At 46.9% G+C, this 21,650-nt stretch overlaps 1 protein-coding gene across 3 annotated transcripts; it reads right to left on the minus strand.

Annotated features, from left to right (window-relative positions):
* Nucleotides 1–293: 293 nt before the first annotated feature.
* fam135b (family with sequence similarity 135 member B) lies at nt 294–21,456 on the minus strand. Of its 3 annotated transcripts, none has more exons than XM_052069825.1 (20): nt 20,814–21,456; nt 17,762–17,858; nt 15,924–16,003; nt 13,472–13,614; nt 12,142–12,212; nt 11,878–12,051; nt 11,612–11,738; nt 8,487–8,646; nt 8,316–8,365; nt 8,041–8,196; nt 7,386–7,459; nt 7,158–7,312; nt 5,529–7,062; nt 5,146–5,312; nt 4,563–4,654; nt 4,382–4,479; nt 3,792–3,865; nt 3,109–3,219; nt 2,579–2,692; nt 294–2,236 (listed from the first exon to the last, which is right to left on the minus strand). In XM_052069825.1, the coding sequence occupies exons 2-20, from the start codon at nt 17,836–17,838 to the stop codon at nt 2,031–2,033; spliced, it is 3,663 nt and encodes a 1,220-aa protein (XP_051925785.1). In that variant the 5' UTR covers nt 17,839–17,858; nt 20,814–21,456; the 3' UTR covers nt 294–2,030. The 3 variants fall into 3 exon arrangements, with proteins under 3 accessions (XP_051925785.1, XP_051925784.1, XP_051925783.1); XM_052069824.1 differs by having other exon boundaries at nt 3,109–3,202; nt 3,792–3,943; XM_052069823.1 differs by having other exon boundaries at nt 3,792–3,943.
* Between the last annotated feature and the right edge of the window lie 194 nt (nt 21,457–21,650).

Below are 21,650 nucleotides of genomic sequence, written 5' to 3' on the forward strand. Positions count from 1 at the left end.
CGCCTTACTATACTATACTATGTCGTTTTTTCGGGCTACTAAAAACGCCTTACTATATTATGTCGTTTTTTCGGCAGAAAAATGCCTTACTATACATGGTCGTTTTTCTTTCCATGGTTGTTTTTTTCACCTAAAAACGCCTTTTTCTTGCAGTGGTTTGCACTAATCCCGCTTTTGTCTCCTTGTTTAACAAATAACGCTGCACACGCAAAAACCGACGCATCTATTCAAAAGATGTCTAATACTGCTTGTCGCTTTCAGAGCAATACATGAAGCACACAAAACAGGAGACATTCTGCAAAACATGTCCTTTTAATTGCACCGTCACATCTGTTTAGTCGTAATGGCACAGACAAAGCCGTTTTCTCTGTACTTTACAAAGTATACACTTCACAGGATGAAATAAATACATGGTTCTCACAGTGATGTTAGACTTTTAACATTCAATTTATCGACACAAAGAATCTTCCAGTGCGGGGCTGACACCGAACACGCAGGTCTTTTCATGCGTGACAGAAAACTGCTATAAGGGGGCCCGTAATTCTTCCCCTTTTTTCTCGGACTACACACAACAAAAATGAGGGCAGGAGTCTCTCTCGGTTTACGCCATTATTGAGCCATCACATTTTGTGATCCATTTATAAACCTACCCAAGAATTTACTGCGGTTGAATGCAATACGCAGTGGAACCTCCAAAGTTGATCAGCAAAGAAAGTACTCACCCATGTCGTCACTGAAGACGACATAAAATGAACATAATTGAGAAAACAAACTATCAATGATTTCGCTCTCGATATGAGGACACATGACATTGGCCTGCGAAGGTGAAGGTGAACAATTCTGCTCCTTCAAAGGATGCGTTTGACTGCTATCAGTCACGATGACAACCTTAATCGCCCCCAAAAAAAAGCACTTTGCACCATTATCGACTCGCTGTCGGCGCAAAGAGCTCAGACAACCGAAGGGAGCTTGGAAAAGACGCGGTTAGGATGCGACCTTCCTTCTTCCCCGCCGTGTTTTTCATGTTTAACGCCGGAGAACCCAAGAACCCTTTTCTTCATTGGAAAATGATGAATTTTACACTAAATGACTGCTATATGTTCACTGAACACCAAAATAAATTGAGTTCATCCACACCAAAGCACATCTTTGTGAATACTTTGTGCAAATGTTTTTTTTCTTCTTATACTGCCTATTTAATGCATTAGAATTGGATCTGTACATAAGTTTACAGTGTATCGCCTATTAAAAAAAAACATTTAAGGTCGTATTGCACACACACACACACACACACACACACACACACACACACACACACAGAGGTTAAGGACATAATGATACTTGCTAAACTCTATTCATTAATTTAATAACGTTTTATTGTTAGGTACATTGATAATATTTTGATTTAGCTGTTGTTCGTGGTAGTGTATCGCCGTATGTACGTTAAAATAAACTGTGAAAGATTTATGTTCATGACGCCAGTCCTGGAAATTTGAAATCCATTTGAAATTCTGAAACAGGATCAAGCATGATCGTGCGCTTTAGAGTCCTCGAAAATGTCATCAGATTTTAAAAAAAGAAATAAAACGAAAAGCAACGCAGTCGTCAAACGACATTGCTAATATTAATTAGTAATTCCTGCTCGGCAAGAATGCAGGAAGTTCCTTCTCGAGTTTCTTTTGACGCCGACACGTTGTGCGCGTGTACTTCGCGAAGGCTAATCGGACGGCGACGAACGGGTCCGCGCCCGTCGAATTCCTCCAACAAGAAGAAACGTCGGCGCAGTTAGCACGTGTGAAGTGTTGCGTACTGAGAGGTTAGCAATAAGGCAAGCATCTATGCGGCATAGATGTTCCATATTTATGTTACAATTGGCATGGCTACGAGTCTTGAACAGTCGCTTAACGCGCTTCCGCTAACCGTCCTAAAGCTAACCGCTCGCCTCGTTCCCGACGAAGGCTATCTACATACAAGAGTGCAGTATATTCATTACACGTTGGTGGTAAAAAAAAAAAAAGACCAAAGCACCGTTATTTGAAGTAGTCAAGTCCTGCCACCAAGAAGAACTTCTCGAGGAAAAGTTCGGAGTCCAGGACGGCGATGTGGGCGGCTCGGCCGATCAGCGTGTTGGCCGTGTTGGGCAGAGCGTGGAAAACGTTCTGACGGATTAACCGGCAGTCTTTGGCCTCCAGCACAGGTTGCAGCAGGTTGTTGATCATCTCCGTGTAGACGGGGCCTGAAATTGGCGGGGAAGAAACGACACAGATAATGACATTCACAAAAGCAAATATTAAAGTGATGAAGATTTTTAAAAAATGCCTGTGATTCATTTTTATTGTTACAAGCATTATTATTATTGTATTATTCAAGAAATACTCTGCTGATCGACCAGTTATCGCACTTTTATTCCGGCAAATGTATGAAATGGCCTCATAAAAACGAGCCGTCTCACTCAATGATTCAGACAGGCCGCGTTCAAGCGATTTGGTTCCCAAATGATTTCATCATTTCATTCGTTTATCCGCACACTAGGTGATCTGAAGAGCTTTTACTCGCGTGGACACAGTTCATGCTCTACCTGTCGTTTTGTCTTTGAGAGCCGTTTTGCACATCTCGATTCGGGCGGAGTGGAAAGGAACGTAACGGTCCTGGGGCGACGCCACCAGCACCACATTCTTGAAGAACTGCAGCCCTAACGGAAATCAAAACAAAAGGAGGTTGAAAGGGAGCGCAATGCGTGTGTGAGAAAGAGGGTGGGGGAGTCATTTGACGCCAAATGGCAAAAGCGCAATCTCAAAGCGCGATGACAGGCGAGACACGATAAAAACGTTTTTCTTTTGGGTCCGCTGTCAGCCGAGGGCTTTTAAAAAGCCCACTGGGCTGCGTTTTCGCTGACGGCGTGTCAGGCTTACGCACTCTTGCTCTGTGTGGGTTTGACAAAAAAAAAAAAGCATTTCCGTGACGATCGTCATCCGAGCCGGCGTGATAAAGCGCCGGGTCGCCACGCTCACGAACACAGCGGGGAGGCCACTCGGAAACACGGCGCAAAAACGGGCCGATTGAAAAGTCGACATTTGAATGAGGCCGTTTCGGCGGGTTTTTCCTTACCGGGTTTCTGACTCAGGAGATAAAGGAAGGTTTTCCGCGGATCCGTATGGTCTCTGAAGGTGAGCTGCAGCAAGGATCCCGATTTCTTCAGCTTCTGCATTAACCACAGACCTTGGTAACCACAAACATACGATCCTATGAAACTTTGCCTCAAAAATCGAGCCGCGCGGTTATTCGATAGTCGATCATTGTTGTCGAGAGCACAAAAGGCTCGGAAAGTCACGATAAGTACCAGAAGACTTTTTTTGGGGGGGTGGGGGGTGGACCAAAGTCTATTTGTAAAGCATTTTGAACTTATTCTTTATAAGTAGCCAAATTTTGTTCCGTTTTTGATCATGGGCAACACAAACAAATCCTGTCCAAGTTGTAAGCTGGCAGATTTGAGCAAAATCGATAAAATAGGTCTCAATTTGGTGACCTCAGAATCACGCAGACACGTGGATCTCTTTCTCTCTCATATTTCTTTGAACAATTTAACGTACCGGTCCTGTTATTGAAGCTCGATAACACTTTGTCAACAGCAAAGAGTCGCTTCATTATTTTCAAATCTATTCACTCAAATCTATTGCTCAATCATCGGCGTGTTTTTCCAGTGTGACCACTTCATTGCGGATGAGCTGGAAGAGCTTAAAAAAAAAAAATTAAAAAGATAAGGCCGATAAGCAAGGGCTCGTCTGTCTCACCTGTGCTGACCAGCGCGCTGTTGTTGTACAGCGTCCCCAAGTGCGGGCCGGACAGCGAGAGGAACGTGTGCAGTCTGGGCAGATAGCAACGGAAGCGAGGCCTCGTCAGCACCGAGCGGATGATGACGTTCCCCAGAGAATGTCCGATGAAGCTGTCGGCAACCAGGAAAAGCCGGAAGATGAATAGTTTCATTTCACGGCAACCCGTCGCCACATTAAGGCTACAGTCATAAGATAAGATAAGATAAGATATCTTTAATACAACGATTCTTTGGAACGATCAAAGCTTTTCATCCGTTCGGAGTCACTTATCAATTTGGAGTTGGCCAGTGACAGTAAATTATCAATGGTGGGGGGGGGGGTTGGCTGACCGTCCAAATCGATTTTTTTGCTGTCTTTGCTGCCCTCTATTGACATTAGGAGGAAGTACAGTAAAGTGTGACTATGAGGAAGGAGAATGGTTTTCTCACCATGTAGTTGTGTTATCAGACGTCATCAGTAGCTGAACTTGGTTTGACGTGATCGAAATAAGTGTCGGGAAGGTGTACCTAATATTGTGGCCGGTGTCCTTTCATTCGGCGAAAACTGACCTGATCCTGCCGATGGTGAGATTGTACAACTGGACGTGCTGAATGATCTCATCCAGCAATCTGTCCGTCATGGTGTCAAAATCAGCAAACGTGTCAGCCTGAAAAGAATTAAATTTAAAAAAAAAAGATTTGAATGAATTTCTTTTCATGTTTTGTTTTGTAATATAATTTTAAAAAATACCTGGTTTCTTTCAGACATGAGGAAGTCCAGCCGGGATCCTGGCAGGCCTAACTCGATAAACGTCTTCACCAGGCGAAGGTCTGCGCTGTTTCCTGGAAGAAGAAGAAAAAAAAAATCTAATTAAATCGCGGGCGGCCCGGTAGTCCAGTGGTTAGCACGTGGGCTTCACAGTGCAGAGGTACCGGGTTCGATTCCAGCTCCGGCCTCCCTGTGTGGAGTTTGCATGTTCTCCCCGGGCCTGCGTGGGTTTTCTCCGGGTGCTCCGGTTTCCTCCCACATTCCAAAAATATGCATGGCAGGCTGATTGAACACTCTAAATTGTCCCGAGGTGTGAGTGTGAGTGTGAATGGTTGTTCGTTTCTGTGTGCCCTGCGATTGGCTGGCAACCGATTCAGGGTGTCCCCCGCCTACTGCCCGGAGACGGCTGGGATGGGCTCCAGCACCCCCCGCGACCCTAGTGAGGATCAAGCGGTTAGGAAGATGAATGAATGAATGAATGAATGAATAATTAAATCGCACAATGTCCGAATCATGTCATTTTGACAAGCGGGAACGAAAGCGGCCGCCTCCTCGTAAATCTCACCGTCTAGCCCGTGCACACACACCACCAGGTGGATGCCGTCATCAAACTCCTCGTCGTCCTCCTCGGGCGGGAAGTAGGGCAGGTCGGACGCCAGCAGGGGCAGGTCGCTGTAAAGGCCGCCCAGGAAGCTCACCCCTTTGAACAGCTCCTCTTTGGCTTTAAAGAAACTGCACGTGTGCACACAAGCAAATCGCGTAACTCATAAAAAAAAGAATAATAATCGCAGTTATAAGTAGGAACGGCGTTTGTACGATTAGTACTTGTAATCTTCATACGCTTTTTGAGATATTTGGCACGACGTACTTTGACAGAATTGAAATCAAATGGACAGAACGTTAGAACGCGGCTCTCGCGTATCCCGCGAGTGGAAAAAACAAACAAACCTCAGCATGCGTTCGTTGACCTCCCGGTCGGCGCCAAAAGGCTTGGCCGACGTCGAGGAGATGATGCCAAAGGAGCCCAGCGGCTGGTTGGTGACGGGCGAGGTCGTCAGGCGGGCGGACATGCCGCTCATGGACGGAGAGTCTCTTAGAGCAGAGGAAAAGGGCAGGCAGGTGGGCGCGCAGGACACCGACATGTTCACCACCTCCGCCATTTTCTTATTGACGAAGGCCAAGCCCGAGTTGGGCGCCTTGGAGGCTTTCGTCGGGTCGCCCGCCGCCTCCTTCTCGCCTTCCGAAGATGGCGGAGAGCCATTTTCCGCAAGTGTTCTGGACTCCCGCTTACGAAATTCGGTCCGGTGGAGACTTTGGTTCTTGTCGACATTGACGCCGCTGTGCCGGTCCAGAACTGGACTCTCCTTGACCGGAGGGCCCGCCGCAGACTCGCAACTCAGAGCCCAGCCGGATTTGTCGATCCCGATAACGTTTTGCGGACGATTGGACGTTTCGGAAGCCACGGCGCCTTCGGTACTGTTGTTTGACATCGAACGAGCGTCTAAAATGGAGGATTCCGACCGCTCCGAGGTCAAAGAAAAACGGGCTGCATCGGAATTGGAAGGCGCCCGTTCTTCCTGGTCGTCGTCCGGGCTACTGATCTGCGGCGCCGACATGGATTTGGTCAGTTTGCCACCGTGGCCGTGCTCCCGTTCGTCCTCGTACGGCAGGGAACTTATGGACGTCAAGGAGGCCTGGATACCAGCGCTGGGAATGCTACCGTTGCTCTCCATCCGCAGGCCCTCCAAAGAGCCGCGAAGGACCGGGTGGCGAGACCCTTTCTGCCGCAGGATCTCCCGTTCGCCGGACAAGTCCGAAGCGGGTTTAGCCCGCAGGAGCGTTTCAACGGGCCACGCCACAGAGCTGGGCTCGCTCTCGATACCCGAGTCCGAAATGAGCGAGGACGAGCGCTTGATCATCTTGGAGATGACCGCACCTCCTCGAGGGGGCAAGTCCTTCCGGAGACGCCCGAGAGAGGACGGTGAAGCAGAATCCGCGGAGACCGCGGCGGCGCCGACTGGAGCATCCTCACTTCCGTCGTCCGCAAATTGAGTCGATGGCACGGACGTCTCAAAGTCGTCGTCGTCGCTCTTTTGGCTACCGTTGTCCGTTGAGGCGTCTAAAGGATGGACGCAATCTCGCGGTATAAGATCTACGTTCCCATTCCCGAGGGCTTCTTCCGTTTGACAAGTGATGAGACTCGCAGATTTTCCCAGGCCCGAACTTTCCCCGACTGACGATCCGTCCTTTGATACCCGCGGATCCGCCGGCGGTCGCTCTGCTCTTTCGTCCGTCGGACGAGCGTCCCGACAACGTCTGCGGTTGCTCGGCTTGCCGATGAGCGCCACGTAGGCGCTCAAATCCATGCAGTCGTCGCTATCCGAAGCGTCCCGGGATACTTCCGAGCGTTCGGCACTCGGGTGAGCCGCGACGACGGGCCCACCCGCATCGGTCTGATCGTCGGACGCCTGCGCTACCCGTTCTGGAAAGACAAAAAGCGTGACAGTTCCAGTTCCAGTTCCGGAGCAAATACTCTTGCCTCCGAACGTAGCGCGTCTCAAAACATGTCAGACTGACCTTTTGCAGAAAACTCCAGATAGCGGTCCTCAAAAATGATGGGAAGGCTGTTCCAGTCGCCATCAATGTCCAGGCACTCGACGGGTAAAGGAGGCATTTTGGCCAAGTAGTCCGAAGACCGTAGTTCTGCTGCAATCTGGCCCTGTCTGCTGATCCTTCAGCGTAAAAGATGACGATTTTTCAAGAAGAGGTTCGTCCGAATGCGTTTGATCTCGTTCCGATACTTACAGCTCTTCTTGAAATAGAAGCGATGTCTCTTTAGGGTGCTCCGTGAAAAAGTACGCCTCTGAGAACCTCCTCACCTTCGGGAAACGAAACACACCGTGAGGCCACGGATTGCGGTTAAAAAAAACGTGGGCTGCGTTTAACTCATTCACTCCCAAAGACGTTTCTCAACGTCTTTTCAGACTTGGTCTAGAATTGGCTCCGTTTTCTAAACTCAGGCACGATGACAACAAATTGCCGGCGGGACAAGATTCCGGGTGTCCCCCCCTCGCCAAAATAACGACAAAAAATGCGCTAATTGAAAAATCCACAGATGAGCGAAGGCTTACCAGCATCCCGCCACCACCGGGGTAACTTTCAAACTGAGGCAAACGCGTTCATTACTTCCAGACAAATGCAACAAAGTGAAAACGGCCCCCCGCGGAGAGACGCGGCGAACCAGCTTCTGTATTGCTTTTTAAATGGGCCGCTGATTACACGGGAGATTGAGTGGTTGTCGACAAAATGAGATTTGAGGCGCGCGAGTCCATTACGTTTCCGTTTCTATTTGCGGAACTAACTGAGCTAATCATAGGATGACGCAAATAAAAACGTCCAAAAAAACCAAACCAAAATAAATAATAAATAATACTAATAATGCCTTCTCGGTGGCTCTCACCCTGAGAGTGTGGTGCTCCTGAGCCACGTAGGACAGGACGTGGGGGTTGAAAGCGGCCGCCTCCAGGAAGCAACGCCACAGGGCGCTCAGCCGTGCGCAGAGTTGGCCCACGTCCCTGCTGATCTGCTCGGCCACCTTCTCGCGGCCCTCTTGCAGCTGACAAAAGAGGGCGGGGCCGTGTATCAACTATTTCATGTCCACGGATTATGATCAGCTTTTTTTTGTTTTTTTTGCCCCCTAAAGCATTAGTGTGGTGTGTTTTTTAACATGCGAACCTGTAACTCTATCGCCAGCTGATTTAGAATCTCTTCGACGGGCAGGACCTCTGCGATTAGAGCAAGCGGTGCAGAGTAGAAAATTAGTGTTGACTCAAGACCTGACTGATCACATGTGGGAATTACACACAGCAAAGACGAATTTCAGCTCGTTTGCGAAACTTTGCTCACCGTCATCCACCGGCATCTGCTGTAGCTGCGGGACTTCCTTCATCAGCGCGGCGCAGTAGCGGCTAAGTCCGCCGTGGGCGGACAGCAGGAGGCGACACAGTCTTCTGTGCCAGGTGTGCGCTCTTTGTAGGCAGTCCTCGCTCGGCACATAAAAGCTCCCCTGGGGAGGGAAGAGCCAAGTAGGGAAATGTCAGCCACGATGTAGGTCAGCGGTCACCTCCTCCGAAAAAGGCTCACAATTGCCGTGTACACGTACTTGAACTTTATAGCCGCCGGGGACACACTTTTTGTGATGACCAACTTGCGTTTAAAAGTGGGCCTTTTTGCGCAGTTGGCAAAGTCGGGTTAATTGGACGATCAAATAAGACGGGAGGAAATAATTAAAAACGGCCCTTCAACGCGGCTTGCCGGGAAGCGCAAAGGCACATCAACATGTTCGTGAAGAGCAGCAGGACGGAACGAAAAGTGACCTTGCTCTTGACCTTGATTTTCACAACTAAAGAATGGCCAGAAAGGAGACGCGTCACGCTTCCTTTTCATTCTAGAAATGGTTCCCTGGTGTCGAAATAACTGAAACAAAGAATTATTGCAAACTTTCGCCACTGCTCAACCCTATCATGTGCCAAAGCAGGATTTGCTCTCTTATAAGCATGAAAACAACACGGCGCAAACACGGGGGGCAAAAACAAATGTCATTTTCTCCCCAATGGCAGCTCAAAAATCTTTCTTGGTTGTGTAAATTCACAATTCATTTGATAGGTAGGACAGGGCCTTGCACACCCGGGTTTTTTTTAGAAAGCAGTTAGTTGTCCATAAAATCTCCCCTTTAACACACTTATGATAAGAATGTTTGCTCTTCTGCTTCAGCTCATGCCTGGGGTATCGGCGGACATACTATAATTTACCCCAGGCAAGTTCAGACTCTGGCCCTATCATCATACGCGGGTACGCTCTGTAATTGCAGTAGTGCGGGATAAGAAAACCAGAAAGGAACACACCTGTATGTTTACCTTCAGAATTCTCTTTTTCTATCAACAGCCTGCCAGGTTGTCGCGAGTGACAGGTGAAAAACTTGCTATGGGTTTCTTTGAAGTGCTCGCTATACTATTTTTATATTATTCTAAAAAGCTGTTGTTCTTTTTTTCTCCAAATGTGCAATAATGTCATGGATGTGTATCACTTAATCAGTCGCTGACTATGAATTTTCTACATCGTCAATGAAGGAAACACACAAAAAACTAATGGATCCCAAGTAGGAAGCTGCTCCGTCCACCAAAACACTGACATTTCATCTTTTAAAATAACGACTGTATTTCACACAAGCTGACGAGAGCTCAGTTTAAAAAAAAAAAATCTCACGAAATAACTACGTGAAACGTGGCGCTTGTGAGCACAACTCATTACTGGGATCAAAAGAAGGCATTGCGCCACCACCCATCCCCCTCCTCCTGGTCCAGGTCCAGAGCCAGAGCTTATTAAAAGGGGCCAGGCAGGGGTGGGAAGAAAAGCAGGAGGCGGCGAATGGGACGCTCATTAAGATTTACAATGGAGATTGTGACATCTAAAGGAGGGGTCGGAAACCTATGGCTCGCGAGCCATATATGGCTCTTTTGATGATTGCATCGGGCTCGCAGATAAAACTAAATATTCTCGCTTGTTTCATCCATCCATCGATTTTTCACAGCTCAAAGCTAATCCTAAACGAATAAGATGGCAAAAAGAAAAAAAAGATGACGAGTCTGGTAGACTTCGCGACGAACGGTCCGAAGGATTCGCCGTTGTGGAGAGAACAGGTTCTGCGGTGTGACAATGACAAAAATAACATCGATGAAACGGTCGAATGTAAAGCGGCACTTTGACACGCGCCATGCTACGTTGTCATCAAAATAACCTACAGGAGACAACGGAAAGGAAGTGTTCAAGCTAGTGAGCAGGGTGCAAGCTAGCGAGCAGCAACTTTCGCGCGCGGATCCGGCTAGCTGACTCTAATTCCGCTAGCTTCGATTAACCGTCGTGAGGAACGGAAGACTATCACGTTAATGGTGAGTATTATAACAACATTATTTGAAAGAATTACATTTAGAGGCTTATTATACTGCCATTTTGTTGAATTCACTTTTACGCGTGGATCCGGCTAGCTGACTCTAATTCCGCTAGCTTCGCTTAACCATCGTGAGGAACGGAAAACTATCACCTTAATGGTGAGTATTATAACAACATTATTTTAAAGAATTACATTCAGAGGCTTATTATACTGCCATTTTGTTGAATTCACTTTTACGCGCGGATCCGGCTAGCTGACTCTAATTCCGCTAGCTTCGCTTAACCATCGTGAGGAACGGAAAACTATGACCTTAATGGTGAGTATTATAACAACATTATTTGAAAGAATTACATTCAGAGGCTTATTATACTGCCATTTTGTTGAATTCACTTTTACGCGCGGATCCGGCTAGCTGACTCTAATTCCGCTAGCTTCGCTTAACCATCGTGAGGAACGGAAAACTATCACCTTAATGGTGAGTATTATAACAACATTATTTGAAAGAATTACATTCAGAGGCTTATTATACGGCCATTTTGTTGAATTCACTTTTAAAAGAGAGATATGGCTCTCACTGAAATAATTTCCAAATATTTTGCTTTCATGGCTCTCTTAGTCAAAAAGGTTCCCAAGCCCTGATCTAACTGGAACTGGACATCGAACTGGACCAAGGCCAAGAAAGATGAAAAGAGGATAATAATATGTCTGTACATGATCTCGGTAATGCAAGTAACGCCAGATGGATAATGTATCAATGTAGCATTTTCAGAGCAGATATTTAGAGGTCCATTTGTTCCGCTAATCAGCAGAGTTTGTTTTTAAGCCCTGAAATCTGCGTTGGTTTCGCAGCCTCAAGTGACCAATCACGAGGACAACACTCATCCAAGATCTATAATTCCAATGTGGCAGAACCTTAATGCATCGTTATGGCGGCCCCCGCGCAAATGGCATCCTAATCCATCAAGTCAGCTGTCTCCAAACACATCACACCGCCATCGCCGCGTGGCATCGGCAAGCCGGAACAACCTCCCTACGCCATCGAGGATAAATGTTATCGTGGACTGGACTTATCGAGCCGTACCTCAGAGATGACGGGCTTGCAGTACCCAGCTCCAAAGACGAGGTTTTCCACAGAGATGGCTGCTTGGTCACCGGTGCTCTCCAGTGAACCTTTCCCCAGCCAGGAGCCCTTTCCCGTGTGAGCAAAGCTGTACGGAGAGGACTCATGCTCAAATACAGAATATATACAGTGTATATATATATATATATAGGAATATTCTGCTAAGTGCGAATTTGGATTGCCTCCCGATATGATGCAGCAATGCGGAACGGCCTCTTTTACTCTACCTGATCAGCGGCTGATGTAAGGCAACCAGTGAGGCGTGGACGGACACGGAAATGACGGACAGGTGGAAGTAGTCGAACATGACGGGAACATGATGATGCAAGCCTCTCTGCGGGTGGAAGTGGAGATTGAGGGTGCGGCTGCTGATCAACGGCACCGAGACCATGTCGGCCAACCTGGGAAATTAGGCCATCAATGATGAGACGTGTGTGTGTGTGTGACTCGTAACATTTTCCATTGTCCCCCAAAACAGGTATGACACCTACTGCTGCTCGTTGTCAGTGAAGTGAAGATCCAGCTTCAGCTGGAAGTCCACCTCGCTGAGAGCCTCCCCCAGCTGCAAAGACAAGAACACTCAAGACATGAGCGACCATCGCATGGGAAATTGCGACGTTCTAAAGACGGCGGCGGTGGCGATGCATTCATAAAGCATCTGGATTCCACCTTATTTGTAACCGGAGCTGATGAAATTCAAGTTGATAATTTTTTCAAACATTCGATGGAAATAACTGCCAAATCTCGCTTGTGAATGTCTTCGCTTCATTTGTTTGTAAATGCTTTTAAAATGTATTTTGAAGGATGTGAATCGCACGAAGTGACCTTGTATATGAAATGCGCTCGATAAATAAAGCCGCCTTGCCTAAGTGACGTCCTGCGCGTCTTCTAATCTTATGCAAAGTAAGTGAATTCGTGTGCCTTAAAAATCAAAGGTGGCCAGGATAGTACAAAAACAAAACGGCATGAAAGAGAAGCAGATGGGACTGACGGGAGTCTTTTGAAGGTCGAAAATGAAACAGCCGTGTTAATAGATTCACACGGCGGCGGCGATCAGAGTGCAACCCCGCTGCCTCCATCACAACAGTAAACAGCCATCTTTGCCAGCGCCATCGATCCGGCACGAATCGCGCGTACGCCACGAGGGGGGGAAGCGAGTGGCTATTTTTGTCTGTGCCGTCACCGGGTACGAGCAACAGATAACCTCTGGAAGGTTAATGAGCCAAGAGCCTTTGGGAGAGCTCGCTGCTGACACCCGACATGCCTTTATGCTCCTCCGTCTTGCATAAAAAAAAGTCGACTTTTATGCGGATTTATATTCCGCACACCCCGCCATTTAAAATTTAACTGGTACACTCATTTTTATGAACAACATGTACTTATTGGAGAACAAAAAAATTTACTAGTTACAATTTGTACATTCCTGCTGCTAATAGATCTTTGCATGAGTCACACCCACGCTGACGCGGGATGCTAAATGACGCGCGCAAGGAAATGATGCACGGTATTAAAAGTTGAAAACGTGAATCACAGTAAAAACGTTTGACGGGAAAGCGAAGCAGGTGCACAAAATAACGTTTTCAACTCAAGAGCTACAGTTTCAGAGGATGATGATGCCAAATTCATTCCAATTCTGCCTACTTTCCACTAACAACCCTGGCTAAATTCAGCTTATTAATAGCGGAAGCTGTGAACGTTAAACCGCTTTCGTAACATTTCTTTTTGTGCACCATCCCCAAAAGTCAGTCATGGAACGAACCTGGAAAGGAAACAAATATGTGCCCGTGTACGCGCCTGCACAAAATGTCATGTTTGACTCACCCTCTCTCCATCCAGCAGCAGATGCACTTTGAAGAGCATGCCGTCGTTGACGGTGATATCCTCATTCCGGTAAAGGATCTGAAATATGTGGCTGAACACGGTGCCGTCGTACACCCCCGGGGAGCTGAAGCTGCATTCGCCTGCTGCGTGACAAGACAACATACTGTACATCACAACCGGCGAAGGAAACCCTCGTTCACCGAACATGACAAGGTTGAGCTGCAGAAATGCAAATTGAGTCCCAAGACAAAATAGTTACTTTTTTTAAGTTTACACACCCCTTCTAACACTTTTTTGCCCCAATCATTTACTTTCTCCACCATTAAGTTGACTTTCAACTTCTTCAGCAGTCAGTGTTTGTGTGAATTGAGTTGTACGGGTTGTAGGTCACATGATAAACCAGGGGTGGGCAAACTACGGCACGCGGGCCAAATCCGGCCCGTTGGTCTTTTTAATCCGGCCCGCCAAAGGTTGGTACACAATTAAGGTTCGATGTCAACGACTGCATTCGTTTCATTTGGACTTGTAATGACAGGCATTTCAACGCCAGGTGGCGCAGTTACTTGAAGTAGCAGAGCATAGGGAGGAAGGGGAAGACGATACGGAAGCCCGCCGTAGCGCCAAATCAAGCAAATCCCGTTCGATACGACAGAATAATGTACTCTGAAAAACGTGCCAAAAAATGCAAAATACTGCTTTTTAAATAAAGCAATCCAATAAATATTATGTCGAATTTAGTTCACCCTTTGGATCCGGCCCTCCATAATATTTTCTAGTTCTCATGTGGCCCTATGCAAAAAAATAATTGCCCCCCCCCCCGTATAACGGAAGGACATGTATTGAAATGATTCCTTTCGGTCTCACGTTTTAATATCACACGAGCCTGGCATTTAAACGGGTGTGCGAATGCTTTTTATCTCCACTGGCCCCTTTCAAAGGACCGAATGATGCTTAAATAAGTACATCAAAATACAAATACGACTACATGAGTGGAGTTTCTGATGCATTACTTGTACTGGGTTCCAGCTAAAACTTCACATGTTTATCACAAACAAAAAAAAAACTGTGCCGCTGTCCAGCTGTGAGGCTTTTGAAATGTCCCCGCAGAGACGGTGGTGTGCCTGTTTCAGTCTTTATAGTCTGCCCCTCTCCACGGGGCTTCCCTCCTGATAATGCTGCGGCTCCCCCGTCGCATTAAACACCCCCAAACCAGACGACTGGGTGCGTGCGAGCACGACTCTTGTCGAAGACTTGTTGGATGTCAGAAGGAGATGATCGTGCCAGAGTGCCGCTGTGTCAAATAATGTCGGCAGATCCTTCATAAATCTTAAATTTACCAAATGAGACTTTCATAATCCTTCAAAATCGCTTTAAATCTGCCATTCAAACTTAATAATGACACATCACAAACAGAAATAGTTGAGGATTTTATATATTTACATTTTGTTGTGTACGACTATCTTATGACCGGGCCGACTCCGCGCGGAAGTGAAACGTGCACCTTTCACACATCAAACGCTTAGTGCATAATGAGACGCTTCCGTCTGTACACGTTTTGGGGCGTGATCGCATCCTGCCCTTTAAAACTTGCTGAAATGCCCCCAAGCTTTAGTCACCGCGATTCTGTGCCAGAAATAATCTGCTTATCGCCTTCGGTATGCTACATCTGCCGTGTATCACAGTGTGTGTATATTTGTGTGTGTGTGTGTGTGTGTCCATCCTATTAATAAAACCCACAAAATCTCTGAATACAATTGCTCTTCATGATACTGTAACATCCCGCCTTGAAAATGATGATGTTATTGCGAGCGAATGGCCATCATGAAACGCTTCAGTTGAGTGCTTGGCGCAATCCGCCATACGCACGATGAGCTCGTCTAGGGCCGAATAACTCAAATGTCAAGCGTGCGCTTTGAGAGCGCGAGAGAGATCACAGAAAAAGGATTATTTCCTGTTGCCGCTTCTGCGCCGCCATCAGCCCACGAGGTGAACGGGTTTAATTCATGACATTGCGAAAGGAGCCGCAGCGCAAAAAAAAAAAAAAAGGTAGCAGACTTGGATCTCAAAATATGACACGCGCCTCGCCAGTTCGAAGAAGCTAAAAATAACCGCTATTACTGTGAATCATTATCGGCAGTGAATTGGTTTCCTGGATTACTGGAGGAGCGGATCGCAAGGCTCGGGAAGATTTAGCAAGAAAGAGAAAGCAAAGACGTCAAGGATGTAAAATTCAGCGCACATGATTGTATTTCAGATTTGCAAAATGTAGATTGGGCAGAGGAGGACGTCATCACGCAGCTTCAGAAACTACTTGAAAGCGCTTTGATTGCGGCTCTGCTCTATGTGGTTCCGATAAGCGAGAACCAAAATAGCAGGTTAAGGATTACGCCGGCACGAATCAGAAAATTCCTGGCGATGTCGAAAGATGTGATCCTCAATCGCTGGTACTCACCTGCATTATCTTGCGTCGTCACCGTCAACCTGTGAAGCACCCGAGGGGAGACCTTCAACCCTGTTCGTACCTGGTAGAACCTGATGCAGAGGAATTAGACATATGTGACAACAATTCCATGGAATTAAAAAGCACGCATAAATACTAACACTAACCCTAAAAGCACGTTCATTCATTCATTCATTCATCTTCCGTACCGCTTGATCCTAACTAGGGTCGCGGGGGGTGCTGGAGCCCATCCCAGCCGTCTCCGGGCAGCAGGCGGGGGACACCCTGAATCGGTTGCCAGCCAATCGCAGGGCACACATAGACGAACAACCATCCACGCTCACACTCACACCTAGGGACAATTTAGAGTGTTCAATCAGCCTGCCACGCATATTTTTGGAATGTGGGAGGAAACCGGAGCACCCGGAGAAAACCCACGCAGGCCCGGGGAGAACATGCACGTGATTAAAAAAAATACATATATATATGTTGATGTCAGGCGGCCCGGTAGTCCAGTGGTTAGCACGTCGGCTTCACAGTGCAGAGGTACCGGGTTCGATTCCAGCTGCGGCCTCCCTGTGTGGAGTTTGCATGTTCTCCCCGGGCCTGCGTGGGTTTTCTCCGGGTGCTCCGGTTTCCTCCCACATTCCGATTGAACACTCTAAATTGTCCCTAGGTGTGAGTGTGAGTGCGAATGGTTGTTCGTCTGTGTGTGCCCTGCGATTGGCTGGCAACCGATTCAGGGTGTCCCCCGCCTACTGCCCGAAGACAGCTGGGATAGGCTCCAGCACCCCCCGCGACCCTAGTGAGGATCAAGCGGCTCGGAAGATGAATGTTGATGTCAATTGAAAGTGGTTCAAGATGTTTTATTTACAGGGGCACTCCGGATGATGGGAATTCAAAAACAGTGGCAGGAGCAGATGAAATCGATGCCGCGTTACGCAAAAGGAAAGTCTCGGCTCTCTGGAGACGCATCGGGCAATTAGGGAGAGCAAATTGTGGCAGTTACGATAAGTGTCACCTCATTGCCTTGGTGACATTTCCAAAGATGAAAGCTTTGACAGAGACATGCATAGAAAAAAAAAACAGTTTTAAAAGGCTCAACGGACACATAATAGAAGGTGATGGCATGACGGTGAGATACAAGTCGTATGGGGGGAATTTCGTATCCATCCTCTTTCGGTGACTGTATGAATTGCCGCGAGTATATTCACATTTTGTCAATGACATAATTAGGAAACCGCTTGGAGGCAAAAGACAGATTCATACTAAACGACATGGCGCGGCGCAGCAGTCATAATATGAATGTGGCGCTAATTGCGATTGCCTCGCTTCCATTCGAACTTCATCAGAACATTTAAATCAGCCCAGTGTACGTTGGCTGCTGCGGCGGACCTTCGGATCAGGATTTGCATTGGTTTTAGCTACGGCATTACTGTGTGGCCAAACGCTATTAGTATTCCTCCGCCATCTTGACGTTCAGATTTAATTACGCTTTAATAGGCTCTCTTTATCTTCAAAAAGCATGGAATTTGTTTAACGTTGTCCTCATGAGAAATCATACAGTCAGCCAAAAGTATTAGTAGAATTACATTGCCCCCCCCCCCCCCGTTTCATGATTTGACTGCAATTTGATTTGCCCCGCCCCCCCGCCCAAAGGTTTAAGTTACATCACAAGGCTTCAATCTCGTACCTAATATGTGCAGTAATTGGCCGTGGGCATTGAGAGAGGTGAAAGGTTTTGACATTTGTAATTTGCGGACAAATTGGATTTTAAAGTTCACACCCTAGGTCAGTTATCGGTGATAGCCACTCGTTAATGACAATGGTTGGGGTAGAACATTCCTTACCCTCTCTGGAAAAGATCCACATTATGAAACTTGTGCAACTCTACGGAAAACTCCAACGTTGCCTGTACTTCAGACATGATATAATCCCAGTCATCACCTGTGAAAAAAAGAGAACATACAGGAAATTAAAAAGGAAAAAAAATAAAATGCCTTGCACAAAACATTTCACGTGTCTTTTATGCATTTTTTTTTCATTTTTAAATGATCCTGCGGGCCTGATCGAACCTCCTTGGGGGCAGGTTCCGGACCGCGGGCCGTATGTTTGACACTGCCAGCTCTACAACTTTCAAAATGAGCGCCCTGACAAATCGCAACCGAAATCCGCGCACTTCCTGCATCACAGACAGCCTGAGGGCCTAACTGGCACAAACAAAGCATGTTTGTTTTCTATTTAAGCCACAACGTCCGGAACCCATTTGGATTAAAACAGACGTGGATTTATATTCTCCGGGGCACCGCTAAAACACATAGAAGCAAATAAACTCTGCTGCCACTTAAGAGACGGACAACGCCTCGCACTAAGTGTGTCAAGGACAACTGTGATTGAGGACCCAAGAGCAAGGCAGCAGTGAGGCAAGGTGGGGGTGTTCTCTCCAAAAACGGATACTTTTGGAATCACCGAGAAACTAAATGAATCGAATGCATCGAAACCTAATCGATACGATCATGGCAACTGCTTTCTCTCATTTTGCTGAGTCCGCACTTGCCTGCAGGACGGCGGACACTCGCGGCGCCAAAGAACAGAAGCGTTGCGTTCAAAGACAAAGATAAAAATCGTTCTTCTCGAGAAATGTGTTGGGTGGGCAGGGAGCAGGAGAGTGCACATGGTGTACTGCCAAAGAAGACTTAACACGGTCTTCCCCCCAAAACAATCTATCTTTGTAACGCGTCGGTTACATAACACACAGGCAGACAACGCCGATTTTACGATTAAGCTCAGCTTGAAAATGTATAGTAAGTTAATTATGTCAGCAAAGTGCCCACGCCGACAACAAGAAAGGCCTGCGGCTGCCGTGCGTTCACACGCGCTGGCCTGTGATGCCTTTTTTGACGACTGGAAGAAGAAAATTTCTCCTTGTGTTATTTGCGGGCTGTAAATGTATCTTCTTAAGCAAATTTAAAAAAACGGCACTTGAAAGTGTTTCGACATGACAGGTATTATTTTGATGTGAAGCAGATTAGGTAACAGTGTACAGTCACATTTCATTTTGTGTTTCTTATTTATATTGCGGCACAAAAAACAAATCAAATACCAATATTCTAAAACGACTTTTAAAATTCCACGTGGATGTCAGTGTCCCGAGTTTGCGGGTATTAATTTTATACAACAATACGAAAATGACTGGAAAGTCTTGATCTCTTATGTGGTTTGATCATTTTTGCATAATTACACCCAAATCATGCTTCTGGCTATGAACTAAATAGTTTTGGGTTTAGGTCATCGTGGTATAATTATACCACAGCACACCCTCCGTTTAAAGCTTCTTCTTTTTTTCGTCTGTTAGTTGGTGTTTTTTTTTTAAAATAGCAAGCTTATATTTTGAAAAATTGCATTGCATTTGTGCCCCGCGAACACAACAGCTGCTCTAGCCACCTGAACAAAGCCACGCACTTCCCAGAAACTAAAAGAGGGGACAATGTGTCCTTGGCAGGAAAACACTGAGCCAGAAATCATGTGATGTCATAATCTTTGCTGAAAACTGCCCCCCCCCCCCCCCCCCCCCCCCCCACACACACACACAAGCCTGACGCTGGCGTATTAACGCAGTTATGACATTAAAATGCAGTGCTTGAACGTGTCACGGCCAACGCCAAGCACATCGATCCTTTAGTGGGCAAAGGGATGTCATAACGCGAAAGGTTTTCTCGACCTTGCACTCACAGCTTGCAGTCGTCCGCCTCGTCGCAAACTTGTTGGCGCGCCATTCCATCTGTCATGCGCTAAGATAGGCAGGACAGCGACTATTTGTTCTCTGCCTGTTGCAATCGCAGCAGCAGAAGTCACATGAGAGGCCGCACAAATGAATGCAACACGTTACCTCATTGTGATTACAGTAACCCCTCTATTCTTAGACCCTTGATGTTTGGAACTGTGGCGTCTGTGCAAAAAAAAATAAAATAATTGGACTTGCAGTCATTTTATACGGCATTATAACTCTGGTCTTCCTTTCGTTATTTCATTCATCGAAAAAGAACATAGTGTACTGATGTCTCATTGAAATATAATTTCCTCCATTAGCACGATAACAGCACGACCATTAAAAAAAATGTGTTGGTGAGCCATGGGTAAAAAAAAAGAAATAATTCAGTCGTGTGCTGGACAGTGATCCTCCGGTGAATAGCCACAAGATGGCAGCAAAGCGCGTGTTGTCCATTAGACAAGGCTTTGGCGCGAGTAACTATCGTTCCTCCCTCGTTTTCCATGTTTTAGTTTGGGCATATTTCAAGCGTAGGCTATTTTAACCAAACTTCGGGTATGCTAGGAGGAAGAATCCATTTGAATGGCATCTTTCCCCAAAATATGCCATTTATATTATCGTCACATTAAGAAAGGTTGTATGGGAATTGTAGTGCATTATGCCAAGATGTGATGTTTCTTCGCACTGACACTCGCCCAGTTTTGACAAAACTTTGCTAAACAGCAGGCAAACTGCTGAGAAAGGACGTTGTATTTTGCCGAGGACCTCTTCTTTGCCCACTTTTACAGGACTTAATAACAAATTGCAGTTACGGTAGCACTGGCGAATCACAACGAACTGAGCATCGTCAGGCTTTGGTGGAGGTCTTCTACTTTCATGACTTGACTTCTAGTTAACTCGACAGTTGATGCATTTGAGTAAAAGATGCGGAAAGTTGCACGCATAGACAAGCTTCGTTAGCTTTAGCCAGAAATAGCTCCGAGTGATGTACAGTATGAATCATCTGGAATCATTGCCTATAATCAGACCTTCCGTCTCTCGTGCAGCCTGCCAGCAGGCATGTCTGCTATGTACCGTCCGAACGCGCACGGACCGACCCGGATGAAGACAGAGCAAAGTCCGGCATCGTTTACCTTAGCAGTGATGCAGGAAATGAGACGATCTCGTGAGTTAATGCGGATGGATGCGCTCCTGTGCAATGTTTATATCTCCGCTTGCACCGCTACCGCTGCCGCTGTTGCTGTTGCCATGGTTATTCATCCAGACCCTGCGTGTACTGCAGTCCCCCCCGTTTTCCCTCTCTTGCGCGTGCTCTATCGCTCTTCATCAATCTGTGTCTCTCCCATCCACATGGAGGAGAGGAGGAGGAGGAGGAGGAGGAGGGGATGCCAAATTCGGGCGTCTGTTGCTTAATCCGACTTTGTCCTCGCCCTCCACGGCATCCAGTCCACTTCGCAGAGGCGACCTTACGGCTGCAGTATGAATAGGAAAGCATGCAGACACGGCGGTGTGTGTGTGTGTGTGTGTGTCCTGCTGCTGCACTCTCGCATCGCGCATCCAGACAGCCAACCAGCCGGCTGACATCAGAGCCAGCCCACTAAAAGCCGAAGTGAGCCTTCAAATGAGGAAGGAAGCAAAAGGGACAAATCATGCTCTCCCTGCGTTGACGCAACCTGTGAAATGCAACACAGTAGATTAATTGCACAAAAAGAGTATGGCAACGATCCTCATCAGAAATTAAGAGCAGTAGGAGAGTACACTGCTGGGTCGATCGGAACCAGCCCGCCATCCAATCTGCTGCATCAAAAAGAATGGCAAAAAGAAGTTGTCGAATGAATACCTCAATGTGCGTGTCAATCAAATACAGACGTTCACATCTTTGTAGAACCGAGATTTTGTCATTAAGTAAAGCCCAGCACGGCCCGGTAGTCCAGTGGTTAGTACGTCGGCTTCACAGTGCAGAGGTACTG

The sequence above is a fragment of the Hippocampus zosterae genome, chromosome 7 (genome assembly GCF_025434085.1).
Source record: "Hippocampus zosterae strain Florida chromosome 7, ASM2543408v3, whole genome shotgun sequence".
Taxonomy (NCBI): Eukaryota; Metazoa; Chordata; class Actinopteri; order Syngnathiformes; family Syngnathidae; genus Hippocampus; species Hippocampus zosterae.